This window comes from Sciurus carolinensis, chromosome 5, assembly GCF_902686445.1.
Source record: "Sciurus carolinensis chromosome 5, mSciCar1.2, whole genome shotgun sequence".
In the NCBI taxonomy this organism is placed as follows: Eukaryota; Metazoa; Chordata; class Mammalia; order Rodentia; family Sciuridae; genus Sciurus; species Sciurus carolinensis.
The window spans coordinates 175355410-175381599 of record NC_062217.1 but is presented as its reverse complement, the minus strand read 5'-3'; the positions used below and the strand labels follow the sequence as shown (position 1 = coordinate 175381599).

At 56.3% G+C, this 26190-nt stretch overlaps 1 protein-coding gene across 19 annotated transcripts in view; it reads right to left on the bottom strand.

The window, feature by feature from the left end:
* The window catches only part of Jakmip3 (Janus kinase and microtubule interacting protein 3), a 104868-nt gene extending 79567 nt beyond the window's left edge, over positions 1-25301 (bottom strand). For 15 of the 19 annotated variants that reach the window (XM_047553523.1, XM_047553529.1, XM_047553528.1 and 12 more), the window contains exon 1: positions 6550-6678. Coding sequence is in view for 1 of the 19 variants with exons in the window: in XM_047553533.1 (XP_047409489.1) it covers positions 25130-25135 (6 nt within the window). In the remaining 18 variants the exon portion in view is untranslated. Of the gene's footprint in view, positions 1-5292; positions 5341-6549; positions 6679-24720; positions 24920-25129 lie in introns of those variants that run through there. The other 4 variants (XM_047553525.1, XM_047553533.1, XM_047553524.1 and 1 more) reach the window with 3 other exon arrangements.
* Between the last annotated feature and the right edge of the window lie 889 nt (positions 25302-26190).

Here is a 26190-nt window from a genome sequence, read left to right as displayed (position 1 = left end):
CCAAGGAGCAAAGGCAGGATGGGCAGTTTGTGCACCCACGCTGAAGCAGCACCACTCATGATGCCCAGGGTCGAGGCCACCCAGTGTCCAGGGCAGATGAAGGGAACAAGAGCACATGGCAAACCCCTGAGACAGAATGTCACTCAACTGCAGAGGGAAGGAAACCATGCCACTCGCCACAACATGATGGCCCTCGGTCCCAGTACCCAGGTTCTCCCCCCTCCAATGCCTCCACGCACGTGAGGTACCTGCTGCAGCCCCACCCAGATCAGAAACCAGAAGGGTGTCTCCCAGGGGCCACGGGGACCGGGAGGTGTTTAATGAAGACAGTTCTGGTTTGCACCAGGTAAAAAGTTCTGGACCCTCAGTTGCATGAGGATCTACCTAGCACCACTGAACTATGAGCTTACACATGGTGACAGTGGTAAAATCTATGTTTTAACTGTCACCACAATCGCCAGGCACGGTGGCACTCACCTGTAATCCACTCGGAGGCCAAGGCAGGAGGCTTGCAAATTCGAAGCCAGCCTCAGCAACTTAGAGAGGCCCAGAGCAACGTGGCAAGCTTGTCTCAAAAAGAAAACAAAAACCACTAAAGCCAGGGATGTGCTCAGACGAAGAGCACCCCTGGGTTCCATCCCCAGTATGTAAAGGAGAAGGAGAAGGAGAGAAAAACCAATTGTGACCATAGTCAGAAACCTACAGCATGCGCAGACTCACCTCATGCACCCCAACTCTGTTCCTCTCACCCAGAGCCCACCCTCTGGCTCAGGTCTCCTTTCGGCACCTGCTGGCAGGTGTGTTTGAACAGACATCTCTCAATCTTAGATGCACAGAGAACGAGCCACCTGGGGTTCAGCACGATGACCAGAGTGGCTGAACCGGCCAACAGCCTAGAAGCAGGAGGACCCAGCCCTGGAGGAGCAGCCCTGCAGCCACACGCCCGCCCCAGCCTGTTGGGGTGACCAGCTGACCTGCCTGCGCTGCGCAGGGCCCCCTCTAGACCGGGCACTTCCTCCTCCCCAGGCAGCTGGTCACAGGGAGCTCCTGTGAAGTCCCAGCTGCAGCAGAAGCAGGCAGGTGACCATGCAGACGTGGCTCTCGCCAGCCCTGCACACACCCTGGCCAGGCCTGCTGAGCAGACCCCAGTTCACCGTGGACCACTCAGGTTGGCCAGTTGGCCATGGTTATCCAGGTTCACAGTCAGTCTCTGATGCCCAGCAAGACACAGTTCCAGCAGTGACAGAAGACAAGTGAACTCATGGAGATTTCAAGGGAGGGGCAGAGAGGAGCAGTTTGATACAGACCTGGGAGGGAAACGGTAAATTTTATTTCTAACAAAAATAATTTTTGCTGTCTAAATAATGAAATATCACTAAATTGGGGGAGATCCCCTCATGAATGGCGAGAAAAGGATCAGATGGTCCTGAAACAGGCCCCACTTCCGGGTAAGAATGTCACACGGGCAAGGGAAGAACTCATGAATACTGAGAGGATTGGCTTCTGGCTGTGCATGAAAAACAGAGCTGTGGAATCTCACCTTCCCACCATAGAATTCTACGTGGATTAACCAGAATCAAGGGTGAGAAAGTCAACGCATTAAAACTCCTGAGAGAAGTAAAAATGAGCACTCACAAACCCCTGGAGAGGATGGCTCTAGGCTTAGAGAAGATAAAAGGAATCCAGGAGAGGGAAGATCTATGGATTCCCCCACGTGGAAAGTCAGGAATCTTCACCGTAGCTGTGCGGTGCAGTCAGCAGCCAACACAACAGTCAATAAGATCTGCACCGCATTAGAAGGTGGTGAAGCTTCATAACAGTAAGACCTCAACAGATGCACCGTTAACAAAATTCACTGAAAGGAAAAATCAAAATGATTTTTAAAATCGTGAGAAAAACCTCTGATGAAGAGGGAGAGAACAAGACGGCATCACTCTCATTGCGGAAACAAACAAAGGCCACGAGCCACAGAATCATTTCTCCCCTGGAGCCCATAGGTAGCTGAGGACACCCAAGGGGGCCGCATCGGAGGGGCCACAGCCTGTCGGAGAGACAGTCACGCAGACCGCTCGCCTGGAGTGAGGAGGAGGACTGGGCCAAGCTTCTAGCAAGTTCCCCAGGGCCAAGCCTGGCCGACGTGCAGGGTGCAGTCAGACCAGGCGCTCACAGGGCACCAGGCGCTCACAGGGACCAGCAGAGCGGAAGAGCCCGAGGTGCGGCCGGCAGGTCAGCAGCCCTGGGGGGCACATGCCCTGGCTTCCCCAGCCCACCTCCCAGACAGCAGAAGCCAGGCCCTAGGGGCAGGCCCGCGTGCCGATCTGCATGGGGAGGAGCTGATCACGATCCCTGGGGACACGTGAACTAAACACACTGCGGGCCGCTGACGTGGCTGAGGGGAGAGAGCTGCGCACACCAAGCTCTGCTGGCGGGGACAGCTGGAACGCCCCCACGCCGCAGGGCCGTGTGCACAGCACAGCAGCCGCTTCGGAGAACACTCGGTCAGTTTCCTAAAAACAAAACTACACCCGCCCAGGAACCCAGCCTTGGTGTTCACCACGGGACATGGGAGCACTTGGGTGCCCAAGTTCATGGCAGCTGTGCCTCTCCTGGCAAAAAGCTAGCCGCACAGAGCCACCACCAGAGAATGGCTGACCAACTAGGGCACAGGAGGAAATGCCAGTCATCAAAGAGGAAGGAAAGGAAGAGGGGAATCAACCACACGCACTAACTGTGATGCGGGGAAAACGCGTGTGTGTGCGTTTCTGTTTCTAGGCACTTCTAGAATACAGAAGCCAAACAGCGACTGCAGAGGCTCCTGTTGCGGGGGGTGGTGGGCTGGGGGGTGCAGGCAGAAAGGGCTCCGAGGAGGAAGTAAACTTTAGAGGCAACGCCTGTGTTCCCGATCGCCGTGATGGTTTTGTAATTGTGTCTAAGTCAGAAAAGGAAGTCAAGTCAGGCACTGTGGCACACACCTGTAGTCCCAGCGGCTCAGGAAGGAGGCTGAGGCAGGAGAGTTGCAAGTTCCAAGCCAGCCTCAGCAGTTCAGCAAGGCCTTAAGCTACTTAGTGAAACACTGTCCCTAAATAAAAAACAAAAAGGGTTGGGTGATAACTCAGTGGCTAAACATCAGCCACATGCCCTAGGTTAAATCCTCAGTACCACCCCCAACCCCACCAAAAAAAGATCTGAAGGCCATGACTGACACCCTAGAAGTGCTGTCTTGGTGTCACGGTGGAGAAAGGCCACAGTGTGGTCTTTGGGGAACCAGGCAGACGCTGCCCATCAGGTCTTCAGGCAGCTCCTAACTGGTAACCTAGAATCTCATGCCAAGGACTCTGTCCCAGACAGAAAACTCAAGACGCAAAGAAAACTTTGTGCTCAGAGAGTCAATGAGATATTGTTATAATAGTAAAAATGGAAAATAACCTAAAGACTTGTGAATTAGGCAAGTTTCTGAGCAATGAAATATCAGGTCAGCCTAAAGTGATTCTTCATAAGAGTGTGTTCTGAAAGGGGGGTGAGCATCTCGTACTCACAGAACCAGCTGCCAGAATGGTCCAACAATCAAACAGCCCAGAAGGAGTGAACAGGAATCATTCTAAAATTATAACAATTTATATATGGACATTGAAAGAATGTATTTTTTATCTTTTTTCTTTTCTACATTTTAAAACCTAGGGAAAAACATTTTTTCTTTCCTAGTTTTTTTTTTTTTTTTTTTTTTTTTTTTTAATTTCAATAGAGTGAATAGATTTGTTGCATGGAAGGAAAAATACCAAAATTATTTTAGAAGGGAAACAGATCTGAGGACGTTTTAGAATCCTAAAGTCCACCAGCCCCACCAGTGCCCAGAGAAGCCCCCGGCGGCTGAGAGGCTGGAGTCAGGCTGGGCGTCTGCGGCCCGGGCGGAGGGCGTCTCGGCGGAAGCTGGGAGTCTCTGCCTTATTGTCATGCCCTCCCCTTCTGACACCAGAGCCGTGCTGCGACCCACAGAGGCCACACACTGAGGCTGACGTGCCAGCTGACACAGCAGGCAGTAGACCAGAGACCCCGCAGCCAGAGACCCCATCTGGAGTGGACACAGGAGCCACTGAGCACATCCCTGGGCTCTGGGGCTAGTCCGAGGCTCGGTTCTTCCCAGTGAGGCTGTGGCCATAAAGCTCAAGAGTCCACTGGGGTGCTCTGGACTCCTCATGTAGGTGAGATGAAGTCCCAGGTCCGCCGTGTCCTGAGCACCCTCCCCATCATCAGGTAACACCGCATCTCAGCCTGACAGGAAGCAGAGCACGGTGCGGACAGAGACGGTGCACACAGCAGAGGTCGGGGCCCCTCACCACCGCGCAGGTGCTTCACTCGAATGAGTGTCCACACAGAGCTCTCTGCAGGCGGGAAGACCGGCCTTCTTCAAAGTCAAAGAGACCCCGGATCAACCAACCACTGGGCAAGGCAATGTCTAGGGACCACAGCGGCTCGAAGGGGATTTTAATCTCACCACCATGGAAAACGCCATGCAGGGTAGGGTCCTGCCTCAACCAGGTTAAACCTCCCAGCCACCCTGAGGCCCCCAGCTCCACATCAGCCACATGCCAAGCACGGAGGCTGCCTCCATCTGCAGAGCATGGTGAACACCCAGACCTCCTGAGTGAAGTCCTTCCTCCTAGGCTGGACCCACATCTGGGCACAGTGTTCCTTTCCCTGGACTTGGACTCTAGCCTTCTTGTGAGGCCAGGCGTACCTCGTGGCCAGTCCTCTGTGCTGCCCATGTGATTGCTATGATGCTCCTGCCCTGAGCCCCCGGAAGGTGACGAACAGGAAGTTTCTGGAGCATTTCTTGAGCTACCACAGGGCGTGGCAGGCCATTCAGAGGGACACCAGAGCTGAGCAGACACAGTCGGCCTGTGGCGTGCCCCCTGCAAGGCAGGGCGGGCAGCTCTGTTCTGAGGCTGTCTGGTCTGTGTCTGAAGCACAGCTCACCGGCTCAGAGCTTGACGTGGGGGACATGCTTTGAGGGAAGTGCCTGCCAAGAGGCCATGTGGAACCCAGGGCTTCTTCAGGCGGACCTATTCTCTGTGGCTGGAGTCCTGGGGTTTTCAGTCCCTGCACTCAGTAGGACTGTTTCAGGGACTGGCTGGGAAACTAAGGCCCCACCCACACCTCATCAGCTTGCGTGTCTGGAAACCCAGGAGGCAAGGACAAATTGAAGATGTGGCACCTGTCCTGGGATCCCCAGCTCCCAGGAGCCCAAGGTCAAGTTCAGTCCTCTAAGAATTTCCACAGGACACTCACACTTACCTTAGAGCTCCAGTTCCACAATAGGGGAGCTGAAGAATAACTTGCCTCCTCCTGCAGCTCCTGTGTATGGGACACCGCTGGCTGCTTGATAGGAGAGGACCTTACTGTGGGATAAGGACTGCCTGGACAGTAGTGGGAGCTGGCCTGCCTCCTCGGATCTAATCAGCCTGTCCTCAAGTCAGGACAATCGGGAGAAAGTCTGCCCACACGCCCCTCAACCACATCCTCAGTTGTAAGAAGCGTGCACTTTATGAACTCCCTGGAGAGCCTCATGCCTAGGCAGGGGGTGTAATGCTGTGGTTAAAGCAGGGCCCTCCTGTTCCAAAGCGCTCCCAGGAACAAGGCAGTCTTTTGCTGTCCTCTGTGCAAAGGCTCCTGTCTACTGAGCACAGTCACAAACCTTCAGCTCTACTCCTGTTTTGGACGGGAAAAGTCTACTTGTTTTGTGACCATCTCTCTCACTTTATGAACCACAGGCAAAATGGCAGCCCGCCGCGGGTGTCCACAGCCACTCTCCCCAAGTACCAGGAGAAGAACCCGCTATTGTCAGAGCACCTGTGGGCTCTGTCCTCCACAGCCTGCCAGCCCCAGGCACAGTGGATTTTCTTCATACAACTGGAAAACTCAGACACACTAATAAAGATGACTTCTCCCAAAGTGAGAGCACCAATAATGAGCAGTTGTTTCCCCAAAGCACCGAGTTTCTTGCTAAGAAGTGACGTCAATGGGCAAATCCTGCTTCTTAAGTTTTAAAGAGAAGACCCACACAATCGAAGGGCGGGCAGTGGGTGAGGACCTCAGCCATGAACTACGCCTGTTCTGGAAAAAGAGAGAGAGCAAGTCCATGCCGTCACCTCGGACGGGAGCAGTGAGCCAGCGGAGGTGCCAGGCTGTGCCAGAGCCCTCAGCTGCTGCATCTGTGGGATTCCGCCATCACCGGAGCTGGGCAAAGTCACCAGCCAGGTGCCCCTCCACCACCACTGGCAGCTCTGGCTTTGCATATGTGATAAGCAGCCATGTTGAAGGGGATGCGCCCTCCAAGAAGCAGGCCAGCCCTCCCCAAACGCATCCACAGGCGGGAATGTAAAAGCTAAGGCAGAGCAGCCTCAGGACGGCGCACCTCCACACTGCTAACTTTCTGGCACCTACGTGTGCATACTAAATACAAGGGGAAAACAAGAGAATGAACCTGTGCAGCAAGACCTCAGCCAAACTGAAAGAAACAGAACCCCAGCAGCACTCAAAGCAGACACTCACGCTCTCCACCCCTCGCGGTTTCTGCTCCTCTCATCCATTTCTCATCTTGACTGTGTGAGTCTTTCTCAGCCTGTCCAGAGTCAGCCCGGCGTGTGCAAATCAGCTCCGAGGCTTCTGTGACTCAGCAAAGCACTCAGCTTTTATTTTTCAGATGGAATTTACCACGCGCCGTGACTACATCCAGGGGGAGGGACCATTTCCCCAGCCGTCTCCAAACAGCCCGCAGCCAGGAGGCAGGAGCTCTCCACAAACTCACAGCATCCTCAGCAGCAGCCAGGGCTGCTCTGGGTCCAGGGTGCACAGAGGACCGCAGCCTGGAGGAACCGGCCGTGGCCACTGGGACCCTGACCCCCTTCTCACCCTGCACACATCCTCCACGAAGAGGGAAGTCAGGACAGAGGCGATGGCCGCAGGGTCCTGCGGCCGGGCTGCCCGCTGCTGTCTGGCGCTCAGCACAGCATCTGGCCCTCTCTGCCTCTGAGCTAGAGAGCCCTGTCAGGGTTCTACGTCACTCTCAGGGCAATGGCAAAAATGCCGTCCACCAAGAAGGGTGCTTTCGATCTCAAACATTGAGGAGGGAGGATTCGCATCCACTGAATGACGAAGAAAGAAAATGTAGAAAAGGACCACAGAAGCAAGGCCAGTGCTGCTGGGGCACAGCCTGCCATTCACTGGAAAGCAGCTCAGCTGCCAGGGGGCAGCTCTGCAGAAGGAGCCGTCCACAGAGGTCCAAGCAGCAGGCGTGTTGGGCCCACCTCGCTTGATGGGTCGAGGCAGTCAAGACAGCCCAATGATTACACAAATGGTATGCCTTTACGCCATGTACAGACAGAGAAACAACATGTATCCCATTTGTTTACAATTTTATAATAAAAAAAAAAAAAAAAAAAAAAAAAAAAAAAAGACAGCCCATATTCTAACCACCAGGGTGACCGCTGAGGCCCAGCCGGAGCCTAGAGCCAGGGTGGGGGGGAACCCTCCCTGCCCAGCATGCAGAGCTGGCCAGGAGGCCCATGTGCCCGCTCTGCTCCCACCAGCTCTGCCCCCCACATTGCACCCCTTCCTTCCTCCCACCACCTCTTCCAGTCAGGTCCAAACAGACCCAGCAGGCACCACTCCAACAGGACCCAGAGAAGGTGGGGAGGGAGGAGCATGGGGGGGGCAGTTTAGTTCCTGGCTGGTGTCTGTGAACGCTCGTCAAGCAGACCAACGACCAGGTCGCTCGGATGAAAACCGCCACACCTCTGACGAGAGGCCAGGACCACACAAGACACCTGCAGCTGACACCGTCCCAAGCTCCCTGCAAGTCCTGGCTGGCCACTGGGCTTCTTCACTGTGTATTTAGCAGGTGAGGAGACCAAGGCTGGGACTCTGCCCACAAACCCACAGCTGACAGGTGCGGAAGTCCAGATGGGGTGGCCCCGGCTCAAGATCCCCAGCAGCCCCCTGCACGGAGGCACCCCAGTCTGGCCCCTGAAGCCAAAGCTTCTGCACTGCAGGATCTGGGGCCCGTGCCCCACCCAGAGGACCCCTCCTGTGGCAGAGCAGAGCAGGAGGTGGGGCGATGCTGTGGGTGTGCACACATTTTACTTTTATTTGACAAATACTTTGTAGCATCTACCCTGTGCCAGGCACTGTTTAAGAACTTCAAATGTAACTCAGGTCAGGATGATGAGGTGATGCAGCTCACAGTGCAACACTGGAAGCTGGAGGCCTCCCACGTCCAGCCACAGAGAGAGATGTCACACGGATGGGAAGGCAGCCGCTGCGAGGCCCCTGGGACACTCACTCAGGAGGAGGGGGACACTGACGGCCACACTCCTTGAAGCTGGCTAGAGAGGACATGCTCAGAGCAATCACCATCTGTCTTTAGAACAGGTGTGTGTTGGCACCACGCTTTCCTGGCATGTGCCAGGCCCTGGGCTCAATCCCCAGTACTGCAAAGTATAAAATATAAAACAGGGTTTGCGTGCGTGCGTGCATGCATGTGTGCACACTGTGTTCAGAGAAAAATGAACATCCTGCAAGTGTCCATACCAGAACACCCACGGTCACGCTCCAGGGGTGGGGTCTCAGGGGGTTGCACTTTTGCTTCATATCTTTCTGAACTGCATGTTCTTTAAGACAATGGATATGTGGTTATTTTTAAAAATCACAAAAAAATTCTATTTTTATTTTCAAACAAAATCCTTCACGTGCACAAACTTAGGTACATACTTTCAATCACTGTGATGACTGTGTTCCTTGCCGACTGTTTCCACACAGGGCTCAGGTGGACAGTGAGTGTCCCTCCCGAAGCTCCCAGGTAACTGGGAGAGGAGAGGGTGGGGGACTGAAGTCCATGCTAGTTTTTAAGCCTCAGGAGCAGCTCTTTAATTCAAAGCATGTTTCCTGATTATAGAAGTGAAATATGCTCAACGCAGAGAATCTAGAAAAAAGGACTAAATTAATAAGAAGGCGACATCTCTCTGAGCACGTCATCCCCCGAGACCCACTGCCCACCTGGACCCCAATTCCTCCAGCTCTGAGTTACGGCTCAGCATGCAGGGCAGAGCACACGAGGGGCAGCCCAGGGCTTCAGGACAGCGTGGACGCATCCTGAGGAATAGGCTGCATTGTTCCACAGCGCCCGGGGAAACCATAACCCCAGGAGTCTTGAGGCCCCGGGCTCCCCTCTCCAGCCTCACCCAGCCTCACTGCCCTCCTGGAGGCCACTGTTCTGCTTTCTCCAGGGAACTTGGCAGTTCTGTGATGATCCCCAATCCAGTTTTGCCACCCCACCACTCTGAAGGCCAGATCCACAGGTCCTCCTGCTGACCAGGTTCATAGCATGATTTCTCAGGGGCCTCTCAGGCCCAAATGCTGCCCTGCCCGAGTCCACTCTGGTTCTATTTCAGTGCATGTCACCACCTCCTCCCTGGATCCTGCCAGTCCCCTGGGGTGACTCCCACACACTGTGCAGGTCACAGCCGCCGCCCACGGCCACAGCTTCCAACTCAGACCTGCTTCTATCATTCCCATGCACGGCTTGGCACCTGCGCTTCACCACGCGTATCGATAGCCATCTTACTATTGCTTGTGTTCTGAGAAATGACGAATGCCATCTGAGCTCACACAGCCTCTCGGGATTTTCTTCTGCCCAACATGCTGCCCGGGATGTCCATGCACACTGGCGCCTATAGAGCCTGGCCTGTTTCACAGCAGCCACGTGAATGGACTGGCCACGAGAGCATGCCCACCTCCTGCCCTGCTCACAGAGGGCAGGGAGCGCCCATCTTCTCATTTGTGTTAACGGCACCACAGGGAACAGCTAGCACATCTCACGGCCACGAGCTCAGGTGTCTTTGGAGCAGGTTCCTGGGGAGCAGGAACAGGTGTCTTTGACTGTTGAATATCACCAGTGGATCACCACGCAGTGACCTATGGCCTGTGCCCGACCCTCACCAAGCTCCACGGTGGCCAGGCTGCCAGGCAGAAAGGTATGCCCTGCCGGGTTGGTGGCTGCTCCTGGCTGGGTGGGAGTGGTCTCCTCCACTACTTACTGGCTGCCCAGGTCTCTGCGTGACACTCTGGCCCTCTGCCTGGGTCTCTTGATCTGATTCTCGTGCTTGCTCTCCCACATTCTGAGTACGAATCCTTTGTTGGGGAAGTCTTGCTGGCCTTTTTCAATTTTTGTGTTGGATCTGTGTTACAGAAACGTCAGCTGTGTTATCCATCCTGTGCTTATGTTGACTTTTTTTGCTCAGGAAACGTTCCCTGGTGTGTGGGCACATCCTCCTAGGGCTGCTTCTGAAGGTTTGATGGTTTTAGTCTGCATCAGGTCTTTGCACACATTGCCCTCATGGTGGAGCCGTTTCCGCCCCCGACACGGTGCCAGCTGGGCTGTCCGCTCCAGTCCCTTCCTGGGACTCACGCTTTCTTCTCTGCACCAAGCAACGCCTGGGCTCTCCTCCTCTACCTTGTTATTCTTTGAATTTAACTTTTCTATGCCAATTTGTCAAATTCAATGAAATCCTGTTTGGATTTTGAATAGGATTATACCAAATTTATAGATTAATTGGAAGAAAAATGACAGCTCTTTGGCAGTAAGTCTTTTTGTCTTTTTTTGGTACTGGAGATTGAACTCAGGGGTGCTTACCCTCTGAGCCACATCCCCAGGCCTTTTTTGTATTTTATTTAGAGACAGGTTCTCGCTGAGTTGCTTAGGGCCTGGCTAAGTTGCTGAGGCTGACTTTGAACTCATGATCCTCCTGCCTCAGCCTCCAGGGTGCTGGGATTATAAGTGTGCACCACGGTGCCTGGCACTATTGCTTTTTCATATTGACCTTAAACTAGCAGCTTGCTAACATCTCTTACCAGTTCTAATAGTTTGTTTCCATATTCTACATAGATAATATCATTTGTAAATGAGTTTTATTTTTCCTTTCTGATCTTCATCTTTTAAATTATCCTGCTATTTTGTGATGGGTAAACAGAACACCTTTCCCTGCTTTTGGCATGCAGAGAAATGCCCTGACCGTCTCCCAGCAAAGTATCTCATCGGCTGCAGGACTTTGATAGACGCCCTTTGCCAGGTTAGAGAACTTAGCTGGATTCCAAATTTGCTGTGTGCATTTTGTGAACTTGTGATTGATCCTCACGACATACCAAAAGATTTTCCTGTGTCTATTTGAATAATTGCAGCTTCCTCTCTGTCCCTGCAGAGCCTCCTCTGCTGCTGCTTGTGGCTGTCCCTACCCAGGGCTCCTACTGGGAAGCCGTGGTCACACTGGCTGGCTGCCTCATTTCAGCCTCAGGCTTGGGAGAGGAAAGGACCGCACTCTTCCTGGCCTCCTGGGAGGCTTCCCCAGGCTGAGCTGGTGCTTGCAGTCCACCCTCAGGCAGGAGTGGGTCTCTGCAGCTGAGCCAGGTGCAGGTCTGACGGCAGCTCCTGCTGGCAGATTTGTCCCCTCTGTGGAAGTGGGCGTGAAACGCAGCTTCTGACTGGAGCAAGACCTAGTGGCCACCGCACTGAGATGCCTCTGGGGGATCGGAGCTCTTTCTTTCTTATTTACTCCAGCGTTATGGTCACACACAGCAGTCAGGTTCGTTTGGATAAGATCATGAGTGTGTGGAATTTGATTTCAATCCCCATCAGCTTTCCCTCCCCTCCGCCCTCCGCTGTCTCTCTCCTCCGCTCTACTGATCTTCCTCCCACTTGTTTATTTCTCTTTGATTGGCGCTTTCTGCATGTCCACAGAGGTGAAATTCCCTGTGGAATAGTTACACGTGCACATGACACGATTTTGTTACATTCGTTCCATATCTTCTCCCCTTTCCTGTCGACCTCCTTCTCCTCTGATCTTCCCTGTAGATTTGGTACCTGAAACTCTCTGCCACCCCCTCCCTGTGGTAACTCGGGCTGGAAAGGTGCGCTGCAGGTCCTGGGCACTGCAGGAGTCTGTGAAGGAGGATATTGCTCTAGGTATGGCAGCTGGCCATCCTGCCAGCAGCTCCATTCACTTTTTAAGCTGCATCTCTGCACTGACACAAAAAAATGGAGAGTCAGCCTCCCAACCCTGCTCTAGTTCTCCAAGGTAAAGGCAGTCTTTTCCTGGAACTCTGACACCCGTGAGTGGTGGGCAGGTGAACCTGGGTCCCTGGCCTCCCTCCTGTGGGTGGGTGGGGCCTTCACCACAGCCACCACTGAGGCTTGCAAACCTAGGGCTGCCGGGACTCCTGAGGTCATCGTGCCCCTCTTTGGAGGCCAGATGGCTTTGGAGCAGGCCTGGAGGCTGGACATCCTGAGGGCTCACCCACCCACCAGACGTCGAAGAGGTGGGAATGCAGAGAGAGGCGGTGCCTCCAGCCTTGGTCACTCCTCCCTCACAGGTTCTGCTTGGCAGTCCTCAAAGGGGCCATGGTCACCATGTTAAACACTGCTTACTTAATGGACACTAGCATTTCAAGGACCCCCAGGCTGGATAGTCAGTCCCTTGCACCTTTATCCTCCAATACACAGCCAAAGTTGACCTATACGGAAGACTTCAAAGACACTCCTGCAGCCAGAGCCGGAAGGGACTGCCAGACACATAGCCAATGCCGCCCTGAACACTTCATGGCCGAGCCCCACACTGCAGGAACGCTGACCCCTGCCTGCTGGGCATGGGCAGCACTGGGCAGCACCGAGGCCTTTGGAAGAAGCACAGGCTAGGGAGAAGAGATTTCCTGCTCCACCTAAGCCGAGCTGAGCAAAAGCCAGAGGGTGTTCCAGGATAGACGCTGCCTGACAGTGATGTGTCATCAGTGTGACCGTCAGGGTCCGAGGGAACGGGGCCAGTCACTGTTGGCTCCACTCCATGATGGAGAGGCCCAGAGTCAGAGGGTGGCGAGTGGAGCATGGAGACACCATGGCCCTGAGACACACTCCACCATGCGCCCCAGCATGAAGCCCCGGCCACTCCAGAGCCAGAACAGCCGGGCTCACCTAAGCCCAACACCAAAGGCCACAACGGGGCAGCCAGTGAAGCCCCGTCTGCAATCACAAACCAAGTGCACACAGATGGCAGCAGCACCCACCAGACAGCACCCACCCAGACAGGTAGGAGTTCCGGCCCCTGACAGTCCCGCCTGCCACTTGAGGCCGATTGCCGTCTGCACATGTGTGCACACACCAGGGTGGTGTAAGGCCGTGTCAGGCCACCTCTGGGCCACTCACGCAGGCGGCTGTCACCGAGGCTCACTGCCTAAGGGCTGCCTGGAGCGAAGCTCTCCAACATCCTCCATCCCCCTTTCCTTCGGAGGTCACTCACCTGCACACCTGGGGCCAGGACACACCTGTGCCCACTCTGTAGGGCTGACTCAGGCCACAGCATCGACCACTCATGACATCTGAAGTCAGCCCCTGAGCCTCCTTGTGTATTTCCACCCACAGGTTCTAGGCAGATGCTCCCTGGGAGAAGCCACAACCCTGCAGAACTAGCCCAGGCCTGACCTGGGCCACCCATGGGTCCCAGCTCATGGGGTCCCAGACACCCCGGTCCTGCAGCTAAGACGCCTGAGCCAGTGCCAGAGCCAGCCACAAGGGACGCAGGCAGTGCTCAGACTCATGGGAGTAAGACTGAGCACTTACTCAGTGCTCAGAGCACCCATCTGGCAGAGCCCCCATCCAGCCCTGGGAAATGGCCCCGGAGGCAGGTCCTCCTGCTGGGGCGCCCTCGAGTCCTCTCCCCGCCTCGTACGTCCCAGTGTGCAGTGAACATAGCACCATTATGTGTGCTGCTAATTGGCGCAGGGAGCGCTGACCACAGCAGAGAATGTGCACATTCATGCTGCCGGAGAGCAGAGGTGCCGCTGCGATGCACAGCTCCTCCCAGCCCAGAGCGCCCCGTGCCCGGGCCCGGGCCAGCTCTCCTGCCCAGGGAAGAGGTAAGAGCTGAGACTCGAAGACGACTCAGCAGATCACGGGGTGAGCAGCACCTGTGGGCTGAGGACCCACCAGCCTCTGTGCCACGGCCAGCACACCTGCTCCATGCTGTCTCCCTCAGCCCCGACCACCTGGGGGCTGTGTGTGTCCTGAGTGTCCCTCTGTCTTACATGACTCGGCAACAGGGTGCTCAGCTGGACATGAGGCCTGGGGGCCTGCTCAGCTCGGGCATGTGCAGAGCCTGGACATGCAAGGGGGCTAACACCCGAGAGCGCGTGGGGCCAGCAGGGTCAGGAGCCAGGGACTGGGCACTGCCCTCTCCCGTCCTGGACTGACAGTTGTGAAGCTTCCAGTGGGATCACACCTGAATGTGCACAGCCCGTGGGGCCTTTCCTCCTTCCGCCCCGCCCCTGACCATGCTCCGGGTGCCCTCCTAAGGCACACTCCAGGACTGCAGGCCTCTGTCTCAGGTAGCTGGCCGTGGGCGGGGGCTCTCGTGGGCCTAGGCTGCGAGCTGGTCGGAGAAGCCGCAGACAGCAGTCCCCAGGGTGAGGCTCTGGAAGGGCATCAGTCATCCTGGGGCAGGGCAGAGCCAAGTCGCACCCCCAGAGCAGGGATGGCCCGTCTGGGATGCCAAGGGCTCTGTCACCTGCTGAAGGAACATGGGTGGCTGTTGAAAAGTCCCACCTGCTGTCAGAGGAAACCTGTCTCCAGGCTACACTCTTGAGACCTGACTGATTTAAGACCTGACTGAAGAATTGGAGGAAGCATCCCAGAGGTCAAAGGGAAATAGGCTAGGAGCCCCTGGCCTGTGCTGTGGAGACCCCTCTGCCCTTTAACCCTTGTCGTACCACCGTAGCCCTGATCCGGCCCCACCCTTGGAGGAGCCCCCAGCCCTGCACCAGCCCCCTCCACATCCGCGGAGGCTTACCCTCAGGGTCTCCTCCCTCTCAAGCCTCCAGAGGGCCTCTGACCTACGTGCACCTGCTGTGGAGCACCCTGTGGCCCGCCTGCTCTGGTGGACAGTGCCTCTGCCCGGCTCCACAAGGTTTGACGCATCTCTCAAACCTCCACTGTTGAAGCTCTGAAGACCGTAGGGTATGTGACAGGACACTCATCTACACTACGCAGGCACAGAGGACCCTTCCCACGACGCACAGGTAGCAACGGAAGCACCTGTCCTGGTGCTGCGGGTGCCAGTGACCAGCCACAGAGCGTCCCCCACGGGCTCCATCCGGACCAGCAGCCCTCTGTGAGTCACACCTGCTGGGAGAAGCCGTCGGGTCCAGACACGGTTCCAGCTGTGGGCGGGATTTATTTTTGGCTTATGGAGTGCATTTTAAGAGGCCCTTTGTTCTCTCGCGGCTTTTCGTAGGGTCAGCTCTCCGTTGTTGTAGGGCCAGAGTGCACTGCAGTGCAAGGCCTCATGGCTCCCACAGGCCAACACCCAGGAGCAAACCCGGGGCATCTGAGAATGCACTTGACCCCAACCCGGGGCAGGCAGAAGGGTGCCTTCCAGCCTCTCCTGAGGGGCCTCCCTTCTGAGTGGGGTCCACCCCTGGGGGACATTCCTGAGGGTGCAAGGTTAGCAGGCAGTGAGTTTCAAAGGGTTTCTCTGTTTGCAAACAGGGACAGGAAGTGTCCCTGCGATGAAATAGCTGCTGAGGATGGAGGGGCGGGGCCCCGAGGATCGGGCTGCACTCACTTCCGCCTACAGCACCGGCCCTGGGCCAAGGCTGACGGGGCGAGGAGAGGCTGAGTCTGTCTCCCCGCCCCGGAACAAGGCCCCCTGCACCCGCTTTCCCGTCCCTGGAGCCAGGCTTCCTATGAGTGTGGCTACAGTGGTTTAGTGTCCCCCACAGGCCACATGCTGCTGGTATGGCCTCCCGACTGTGGCACTGTTGGGGGTGGAGACTTTGAGGGGCAGGGCCCCTTGGGAGGCAGCTAGGGCACTGGGCTGCCCTTGAAGGGTGTCTTGGGACCTGGCCCTTCCTCTCTGTCAAGAGCAGACGGCTGCCCCGCCCTTTCCCCTGGACCAGCCTCCTGGGCGCTGTCCCTGGTGCTGCCTCTTCTTGCTGACTTCAGCTCACTGAAGTCTGGAGCCAGGGGTGACCCTCCTCCAGCCCACGCTGCCAACTCATCCTGCTGCTGACCCCACCTAGCTGCAGGGTCACGTGGCAGGACTGGCTCTGCAGCCCAGCTCCTCAGCTCCCGCCAGCCTCAGGGAGGCCTCCACGCGGGTCTGTGCCACAGCGAGTAGGCACAGTGGCCCAGAGGAGCACGGAGCGAGTCACGGAGGAGGCCCCTCGGTGATACTCTCTCTCCCTCCTCCTTACACACACACACACACACACACACACACAATTTCTAATGTTCTTGGTAAATAACATCATTGGGGGAGAGGAGATGGGTTTGCAGACCTTAGCCAGACACATTCCTCACAGGAGCAGAGTCCTCCCCACACCCTCCTGTTTCTCCAAGCCACAGTTTTCTCTGGCATCAGCCATGGGGACTAGACAGCTCCCTAGTACACCCTTGGTCTGTCCAAAGTGACCTCACCCCAACAACGTGGTCTCAACCTTAGGTCCAGGTGACCACTTCTTGTTTGCACCGTGGTACCGCCCACAACACCCCAAGTCTTTTGTAGAGCTCAACGGACCCACAAACCACTTAGGATCTCGTCTTCAAGTAACGAGGGCTGGCGTAGGTCAGAGATGAGTCCCCTGCTGGCTCGGGCAACACAAGGACTGAGGCCAGATTCTGAGGGAACCTGGACTGAAGTTCTGGGAGTCTGGACAGGGAGCCCTGGGACAGCCTGGACTCAGTTCTGAGGGAGCTGGGCTGAGGGACCAGCTCTGCCTGCAGGTTGGCAATACTCCAGGAATGCCCCTTTGCCATATTCTTTCTGGGGTGAGTAGGACAGAGACAAAGCCCACTGCCTGCTCCAGTGTGGAGTCTTTGGGGACACTCTGCCGGAGGTCCAGCCTCATCACCCACACTTTCCCTGCTCTCAGGACTGTACAGAGGCTGCCTTGCTAGGGTGCAGGAGAAAGAACCCTGAGAAGGTGGTAGAGGCAGCTTGGCAGCAAATGTCCTGGCTGGACCCAGGACTCTGAGCTGGCTGGGCTTGGAGTGGTTCCCACCTGGGTGTCCCCAGCCGTCTGGCCCGCACGTGGCCCTCCCGTGAAGGGTGCATTCGTCCTGGGTTTCAGAATCCCCACAGACACGTTGTGAACAGAGACTAACATGCAGCTAATGATAACCAGGAAACAAAACAAACAAGAATGAACCAGGATAAAGAGAAATGTTTAAAGTCCCACACAAACTTCAGAGTTAACCAACAGAGCTCACAAAACAATTCTATTTTTAATACTAATAGTGTTTTTTAGAGCAGTTTAAGCTCATGGCAAAATTTAGCAGAAAGCACATTAACCCTCTGCCCACTCCCCCACACAATCTCTTTGCATTTCTTCAAAGAAATAAGTTAAAGCCTGAAAATTATTTCATGGAATAGAAAATGGTAGAAAGTAGGACTGCCTGACATGCCTGAGACCCTGGGTTCCATCCCCAGTACCGCAAGCAAAACAGACGGAGGAGAGAAGGGAGGGAGGGAGAAGAATCTGCAGGAAGTGAGTTTCAAACCTGAATTTTAACAAGGGCATTTAGAAATTTAAAAATGATAAATGAAATTAGAAGCACAATATGCACTTTGGTGACAGATTGGACAACAGAGAAGAGGATAATTCAGAAGAAATTACCAGGACTTAAGCCCAAGGGGACAAAAAAAAAAAAAAAAAAGCAGAACACACAGGAGAAGGATGAGAGGAACAGAGGACAGAATGAGATGGTGCCTTAGAAGTGGAAGAGAGGGAGAACGTAGCAGTGAGAACTGGTGAGAGAAGCAAGACAGCAATCCAGGAACCAGAATCCGGAACATCATAAGGGAACCCGAGGAGGAAGAGAAGAAGGGAGAACAGACACAGTACAACACCTGCCCAAGGAGAAGCACGTTATGTTCAGAGGAAGTACAGTGGGAAGGACAGCAGACTGCCCACAGGAACAAAGGAGCCTGCGATGATGGAACCTTTTCAATGTGCTTTAGAAAGGTGGGCCCAGGCCAGCCGCGGGGGATGTGTCTGCATCACAGCAGTTTAAGAGGCTGAGGCAGGAGGATCGTAAGTTTGAGGCCAGCCTGGGTAACTTAGCAAAGCCCTATCTCAGAATAAAAGATAAAAAGGGCTGGGGATATGGCTCAGTGGTAAAGTGTCCCTGGGTTCAATCTCTCATCCCCAAAAAAGGAAAATACAAAAAAATGTTATCCCCAGTTGAAGTAGGTGCTTCGTGGGAAAAAAACAATTTTGATCAAAGAATAATTGCTTATGTGATTTTGTAGAAAAAAAAAGAAAAGCCCAGTATGAGAGGTTAAAGGACAAGAGACAAAATGGGAGCAGGGTACTCAACTTATACACAGGTGCCTAGCTAAGGTCTTCACTATATCAGGAAATTCTAAAACTGAGAGTAGAAAAAGCCAAACAACTCCAAAGAAAGTGAAAAATATGGACAAGCATTATCAATACACCGTTCACAAAAAATGAAAGGCAGGTGGTCCTTAAGTCCGTGAAAAGTCACTCGACTTCACTCATGTTAAGAGAGACGCAAGCTCCGCCGTCGCTGTGGCCCCTATCTGGCAAACCCGGAAGGTGTGACGGCCTGGGCGCGGGCAGACCGTGGGCAGACCGTGGGCAGACCGTGGGCAAGCCCTCCCACTTGCCCTGCGCGGGACTCAGCAACCGCTCCACCCTGTGCAGGAAGCTACCCAAAGGCACTCTTGTTTCCCATTACCTCCACTTTTAGACACAGATTTGTTTCTATTTTGATTTAATTTTGTCTTAGTTCTGTACATAAAGCTATGAAGTATGGAGGGAGTCGCCTTTGTCTTTTTAACCAGGTCCTCTTTCCCTGATGGCTGGAAGATGCGAGGGCCTGATCCACCACTGCACCTGTCCTTCGTTGAGCAGGTAAAGCTTCCTGGACACCTACCTGTGCCAGGTGTGGGCAGGAGAAGAGGCAGGCATCGACCCTCTCCTGGAAGGAGCTTAGAGTCCACTGGAGGAGACAGATGGGGAGGAGAAGCCAATGTGCAGAGGGCAGTCACGAAAAGATGCCCAGGGTCACTAATCATGAGCGGCATGCAAATTAAGGTAGGATCGCACAGTTAGGATGGCTAGTGTAAAAATAAATAAATAACACAGAAACAAGGGTCTGGGGCGTGGCGGAGGCTTGCCTAGCATGTGAAAGGCCCTGGGTTCCACCCCCACTGCTGACAGATAAAGAAAGAAAGAAAGAAACATCAGGAGGACGTTGTTTTAGTCAGCTCTGTCACTGCCGTGACCAAAAGGACACAAGCAGAAAAACTGTAAAGGAGGACCCGTTCATCTGAGGGCTCACGGCTTCAGAGGTCTTGGTTCACAGAAGGCCACTCCATTCCTTGGGGCTCAAGGTGACGTAGGACATCATGGTGTGAGAAGGTGACAGAGAAGCAGCTCACATGGTGATCAGGAAGCAGAGACTCCACTCTCCAGGTACAAAATATAGACCCCATAGACCCTAATGAACCACCTCCTCCAGCCACCCCACCTGCCTCCAGTTACCACTGGGTTCATCCCATCAGGAATTAACCCACTGGTTATCTTAAGGTTATGACCCACCGCTCCTCCAAACCTTCTTGCATTGTCTCACACCTGAACTTTGGTGGGGCACCTCACCTCCAAACCACAGCAGATGTGGAGAAACTGGAACCCTTTGCACTGTCGGTGGAAATAGGAGGCCAGTGCTGGGGAACGCGGTATGGCAGATCCTTAAAAAACCAAACACAGAACCCCACGTGATCCAGCAACCCCACTGCTGGGTGTAGACCCTCAAGATTAAAAGAGGGTCTCCAAAAGATGTTCACACAGCTACCTTCGTAGCTAAAATGTGCAAGCAGCCCCTTGAAGGGCAAAGGAGTGGCTAAGCAAAGGTGGCCTGTCCACACCGCAACCTCCGAGGAGGGACGACACGCGGCAGCAGGCTGAGCCTGGAGTGCGTGGTGCCCGTGAGGCCAGCCAGGCTCAGGGGCAGCTCAGCCACCCCACGACACGGTCCCTAGAGCCCGAGGCTCAGAGGTGGTCCCCAGGTGCTGGCAGGGAGGGGTTGAACGGGGACAGAGACGCAGCTCTGCCAGTTCTGGGGCTGGGGATGTGGTCAGGGCCCAGCGTGGGGAGGCCCTGGGTTCCGCCCTCAAATGAGAAAGCGAAGGCGCCACGGTGGTGGCTGTCCGAATTCGGGGTGGCGCCAGCACCACAGGTCGCTGGGGGGTGGCTGAGATGGCCAGCGGCACCGGGCAGGCTTCCCCACAGCTGCAGCGCCTCCGTCCCTCAGAGCAGGTCCCTCAGCAGCCCAGGGCTGCTGGGGGCAGCAGGAGGCTGGGCTTCCCTCCCCAGGCAGCCCCGGGCCTGGCTCCGTGTCCTGGACGGCTGGGTCTGCCCAGCCCAGGAGGCCTTGCACGCGGGCACGACAGAGGTGGCGCTCTTGAATCTGAGGGCTGGGAGGGAAGCCGCACGAGCCGACCTCCTGGCTCACCCCAGGGCTTCGTCCTCCCAGGAGTCTAACTCACACGTTAAGGAAAAACAAGCCAGATGGTCAGGGTCGAAGCCCAGGGCACGGAGAGGGGCTCGGCAGGCACAGGGCCTGGAAGCCTGAAGAACTTCTCCCTGGAGCTTCTGCTGAGGGCGGAGAGCCGGAGCTGGAAGGGCCTCCGCTTCCCACCTCCTCTGCCAAGTCCAGGACCAAACACTCACCAGAACTGCCCGGGTCACCACCGCCCTCTCTGTCTTGCCCTGAACTCCCCGGGGCCCCCGAGGGCAGGACAACCAGGCACCTGCAGGACTGCCAGGCCACAGGCTGCGGGCAGCACAGTCCGCCCTGCTCTCCTCCCCTGGATCCTCCCTGTGTTGCCATGACCCTGTCACAGAGGAAAGGCGGCCAGGAGGTGCCCAGCAAGGAAAGGCCCTCACAGCCCCGTGGAGTGAGGCAGAGCGGCAGCGCTTCCAGTATCCCGGGAGCCGGCCTGAGCTGGGGCTGCGGAGAAACCGTGCCACCCAGGGAGGCCTGCTCTGAGGCAGGGCGGCCTGGCTGCTGCGGCCTGCCAGCCTCCTCCCAGCAGGCCCTTTTGCAGGCCTGGAAACTCCAGCAGGGATGGGGAGGGAGGTCGCTGGGGCCCACACAGCCTCCCACAAGGGAGTGAGAGAGAAGAGCGCTCAGCAGGTCCTGGAAGGGAGCCCAGGCCTCAGCAGGACCAGCACTGCCCTCTGCCTCCTGGGCACCCCTCCCCCACCTTACCCCTACCTCCCCCCCCCCCGACCCTGCCCCTCCCACTGCCATCCACAGCCACTCCTGCAGCACACCTGCCTCTAGCCACTTCTCCACTCCCTGGAACACACTCCCGCATGAGTGAGCTACAGAAAGGTCCTTCGAATGCCATGGGCTGAGAGTGCATAGGGAATCGATGAGAAAATAAGATACACACAGAACAGAGTAATAGTCAGCCTTGAAAAAGAAGGACAGTCCGGGCCAGGCAGAGTGAGGCACTCCTGAATCCCAGCAGCCTGGGAGGCTGAGGCAGGAGAATTGAAGTTCAAGGCCAGTCTGGGCAGCTTAGTGAGACCCTATGTCAGAAAAAATCTAAAAATTTAAAAGGTCCGGGGTAGAGCACTTGCCTGACGTTTGTGAGGCCCTGGTCTCAATCTCCAGGACCAAAGGGAAAGGAGAGGCTGCCATTCACAGCAGCACAGATGTCCTCAAGGGTGCCAGACAGCCGAGCAAGCAGACAGCTTCAGCGAGGCGAGGGGTCGACAGAGTCAAGCTGCAGACTAGCAGGCCCCTGGAGCTGGTACCCAGCGGGGAGGGCCACACCTGACCCCCAGAGGCCGGGATGCAACCCTGCGCAGCTGGAGGTCGGCAGCCCACCGAGGGAGCACCGAGGAGCATCCAGGCCGTGCGCAGACGCAGCAGCCACGTGTGAGCCGGGAGCCCCTCCTGGCTTGAGGACGGCCCCAAGCACTGTGCTTGGTGGTACAGAGACCACGCTGTCTGTTGCTTCTTTTACACGGTCCCTTCACGGGCCCCCCTCCCTGAGCCTCTTTGACTAACGGCCTCCTGAAGGCCCCATCTTCAAATGCCACCACATGGGGCCAGCACTTCAGCGTGTGAACTTGGGGGAAGGGCCGCAGTTCAGCCTAGCGCAGCACCTGAAGATTCACGGAGTCACCAGGCAAGCATTAAGCGTGGGTGGGGTAGAGCACTTGTCTGGATTTTTAGAATTCCCTTCTGAATCAGGAATAAAAGCCCAAGGTTGCTGTAATGGGCCCAAGTGCTTGCTGAGGAGCGGTAAAGACTAGGGAGCAGCAAGACCTTCACACAGCAGCCTGCACAGGAGACACCCCGGCTTTGGGGTGTGGGGTCAAGGGCATCACTGCCTGGCCCTCCAGCGGCACCAGCTGGAGACCAAGGGAGGAGGCCAGAGATGCAGGGCCACCCCCTCGGGATGCTTGCTGGATGCTGCGGTGTGGTGGGAGGGGCAGGCAGAGTCAGACCCGGCAGCCCGAAGGCCCAGCGCTAGGGAGGGCGTGGGGGCAGTCTCAGGAGAGGGTCACCTCCCAGAGAACACGGATGCGCTGCTGTCCAGGCCTCTTCCAGGCTCAAGTCAGTCATCCAACGGCAGGTAACCTTTACAGGAAGTCCTTGATCCTCAGTTACCAGCTCGCAAGCCCCTCAGCATGCTTACCTAGAAATCACACCAAAAGACCCCACCACCCTGGAAATAGAACGCAGGGCACTTTACCACAGAGCTACTCCCCCCACTCTTTATTATTATTTTTTAAATCTGAGACAAGGCCTCACTAAGTTGCCCAGACTAGCCCTGAACTTGAGATCCTCCTACCTCAGCCTCCCGGGTCACAGGGATCACAGGTGTGCACCAGTGTGCCTGGCTATAATAAAAGTTCCTGATTGCCTTACCACTGTTCACCGTTTCCTAAGTCTCTCACAAACGTGAATACAAATGTTTGGTGCCCACACTGCCCAACCTGAAAGGTGGTATGAACTATCACCCAGCTGGTCCAGATGGCGAGCTGTTCCCTTGTGGCCCGAGGAACATCAGAACCAGGACTGCAGGCACACCTGCAGCAGCTCCTGGCACATTAGGGCTGAAGGCAGCCCTCTTCCTGTGTCCCTTTCCAAATCTGGCTGCAAGCAGTGTCGAGGCAACAGTAACAAATCCTGGGATGACTTGTGTAATTTTTCAATACAATGTCCCCAAACAACAAGCTGGTACATTTCAACGTGCTTGAAAATCCCACCTAAGACACTTGTGTCTTCAGCCGGCTCCAGGCCGAAACACCGGGCTGTGAGACCCCTCCCTCCATCATTCTCTTCTAGTGGACAACCAGTGAGTGCCACTGGCCGGAGGGGCTGGCTGCACTCTCCTCTGACCACCCAGCTAGGCCAGCTGGTCCTCCTGCTTGCACAGCAGACAGGGACCTTGGGCACAGGAGTCACAGGTGGCCCTGGGCTCGGCATGGCTCCTCCTCCTGAGAGCACGCCAGTGCACTGATGTCCTCTGCTGACGTCTCCTGGAAACTGCCGGAAGGGGACCCTGTTCCTCAATGCTTGAGTTTAGAGAAAGGTAATCAGAGGTCTACTGCCATTAATGGGGGCTGCCAAAGGGAGTATTGGTTCAAGGCCACAAATCTGCTTTTACCAGGGGAGGGGCGCAGAGAGGCCTTGCCTGCCCCTCTTTTAATCCCAAACCCTGGCAGACGCAATGCTGGGTGCCTTCTCCCAATATCTGCCCAAAGCAGAGGGAGGTTCCTCCAGCACTAGCAGCTCTCCTGCTCCTCCAGGAGGACCAGAGACCGCACAGCTGACGCCTGCCACTCCTGGGAGTCCCTACCCCTGTTTCTATTATTTGCAGACAGCATGCAAAAAAGAGAGGTTTTCCTGCACCCGTGGCAGCACTAGGGCACCTGGATCCAAGCCTGAGATGCAAAGCAGACGGTTATTGTTAAAAGCCCCGAATGCGAATGGGGCTCGCAGGGGCAAGGTCAAGGGGATACGCAGGAAACTGTCCAGGCCGGTGCTCCTCCAGCCTGTCAAATCCCACCGCGGCTTCTGATGTTATCAACACCCGACAGCAATGCGGCCCCCCCGGGAACGCAAACATAAGAAAATCTAAAACTAAACACCAAAGAGAGAAAACGAGGAAAAAACCGCCGGGCGGCACCCTCCCGAGAGAGGCTCAGTGGAGACGCCGGAGCGCGGGCGGTACCCAGCACCTGCGCGGCCGCGCCCAGGGCAGCGCCGCCGCCTGCGCCCGCGGCCTGCGCGCTATGCCGGCCGGCTCCGCACATCCCGGAAACCGGCTAGGGAAATGACGGCCCGCGGGAGGTCGCCTGGAGAGGCAGAGGACCCCGGTCCGGGGAGGTCGCCCGGGCCGCAAGGCCCCCGGGCCTGCGCGACTACAGGCGGGGAGACATTGGGCCCCTCCGCCCCGCCACCCGGCCACTCAGGGCCCCGCCAGGCCTCTGCGCCGGGAGCCCGCAGCCCCGGACGCACCATGCCAGGCGCCGGCGGAGCGCAAAGGCCCGGCCCCGGCCAGCCCAGCATCCCACGCCCGGGTCAGGCTGCGCGGCGCGCAGGTCCCCGAAGCACGGCCGGCGGCTGCTCACCGAGGCTCCCCGCGAGCGGGCTCCGGGCGGCTGCGGCTCCGAGGCGGCGGCGGCGTCCGACGGCCCCGCTCAGCCATTGCAGTGGCGCTGCGGCGGGCGGGGGGCGCGCGTCACCGCGGGCAGGCGCCCCAAAACCCGGCCCTCCCCGGCACCGCCGCTCGCGGGCCGCTCCGCCAGGCGCGCGGCTGGGCGACACCCGCCCTGACTTCCCCGATCGCTTGTCTCATTCGTTTAGGGAGCAGGTTTGCAGGCTATTAAAACGAGAACCGGTGCTGCCGAAAATAACCCCGGCGACGCAGAGAAGTCTGCGGAGCGAGGCGCGGGGGTGAGGCCAGCCGGCCGAAGGCGGTGCTGCCTGCCGCAGAGGCCACAGGTCCACGGGGGCTTATCGGTGGCGTGAATTACTCACCCTCATTTCGTGCTGGGTAGAGCGGCCATGAGCAGCACGGGAGAGTCGCACGTGTGTGCCTGAACCTTTAACTCTTGGCTTCCCATCTCCAAGGGCAGCCTGCCTTCCCAGCCGGTTCTGGAGCCCAGTGAGCAAGCAGCACTCCGGTTCAGATCCACAGTTTCATCCTCCCTTTCCCCGCCGGGTTGTCTGGGTCTTCCCATCAAGTAGCTTTTCACATTCCCCAGTCACACTGAGAGGACTGGGCTGCTGCAGGAGCTGGACACACAGGGGTGAGCACAGCTACGGTCCCCTGCTTGCTGGGGGCTGTTCCCCAGCAGAGGCGCCCTTCTTCCCTGGATACCAAGGTTGCAGATATGGGGGGTTCGAAGTTCTGGGCTGGAAAGCAGTGTTCCTGCAAGCCTGTGCTCAGGTGTAATGGGGCGGGCTGCCTCTCCACAGCCCTGGACCTTGCACTCTGGCTGCAAGAAGCCGGAGCCACTTCGTGACTGCTGGAGGGGCACACCCCAGAACACAGCCTCAGCCTTGAGGGGGCTGTTCTCCCCACTGGTGACCCATGGGTTTTGATTTTGGTTTTTTGGTTTTTTTTTTTTTTTGGGGGGGGGGATGGGGCAGAGAATTGAACCCAGGGGTGCTCAACCACTGAGCCACATCCCCAGTCTTTATTTTTTATTTTGAGACAGGGTTTCGCTAAGTTGCTTAAGGCCTCCTTAAGTTGCTGAGGCTGACTTTGAACCTGTGATCCTCCTACCTCAGCCTCCGAAGTTGCTGGGATTACTGGTGTTTACCACCATGTCCAGCAACCTGACAGTTGCTGTCTGTGACTTACAGATACAGGGTAAGATGTGACCATGTCTCACTTCCTTTGCTCTTTGATCAGAAACAGTGTGAATGGTTTGGTACAATGTGAACAGGCCACTCAGAAGTCTCTAGGTGAGGTTCCTGGTGGCAGCTTAGTGGACCAGAAGGAAAAGGGTCTATCCCGGTAAGGACAAGGCAGTACCCCCTTCATGAGGGGAGGGTCTGCTCTATCCAGTTTGCCACCAGATGTCCAACTGGTC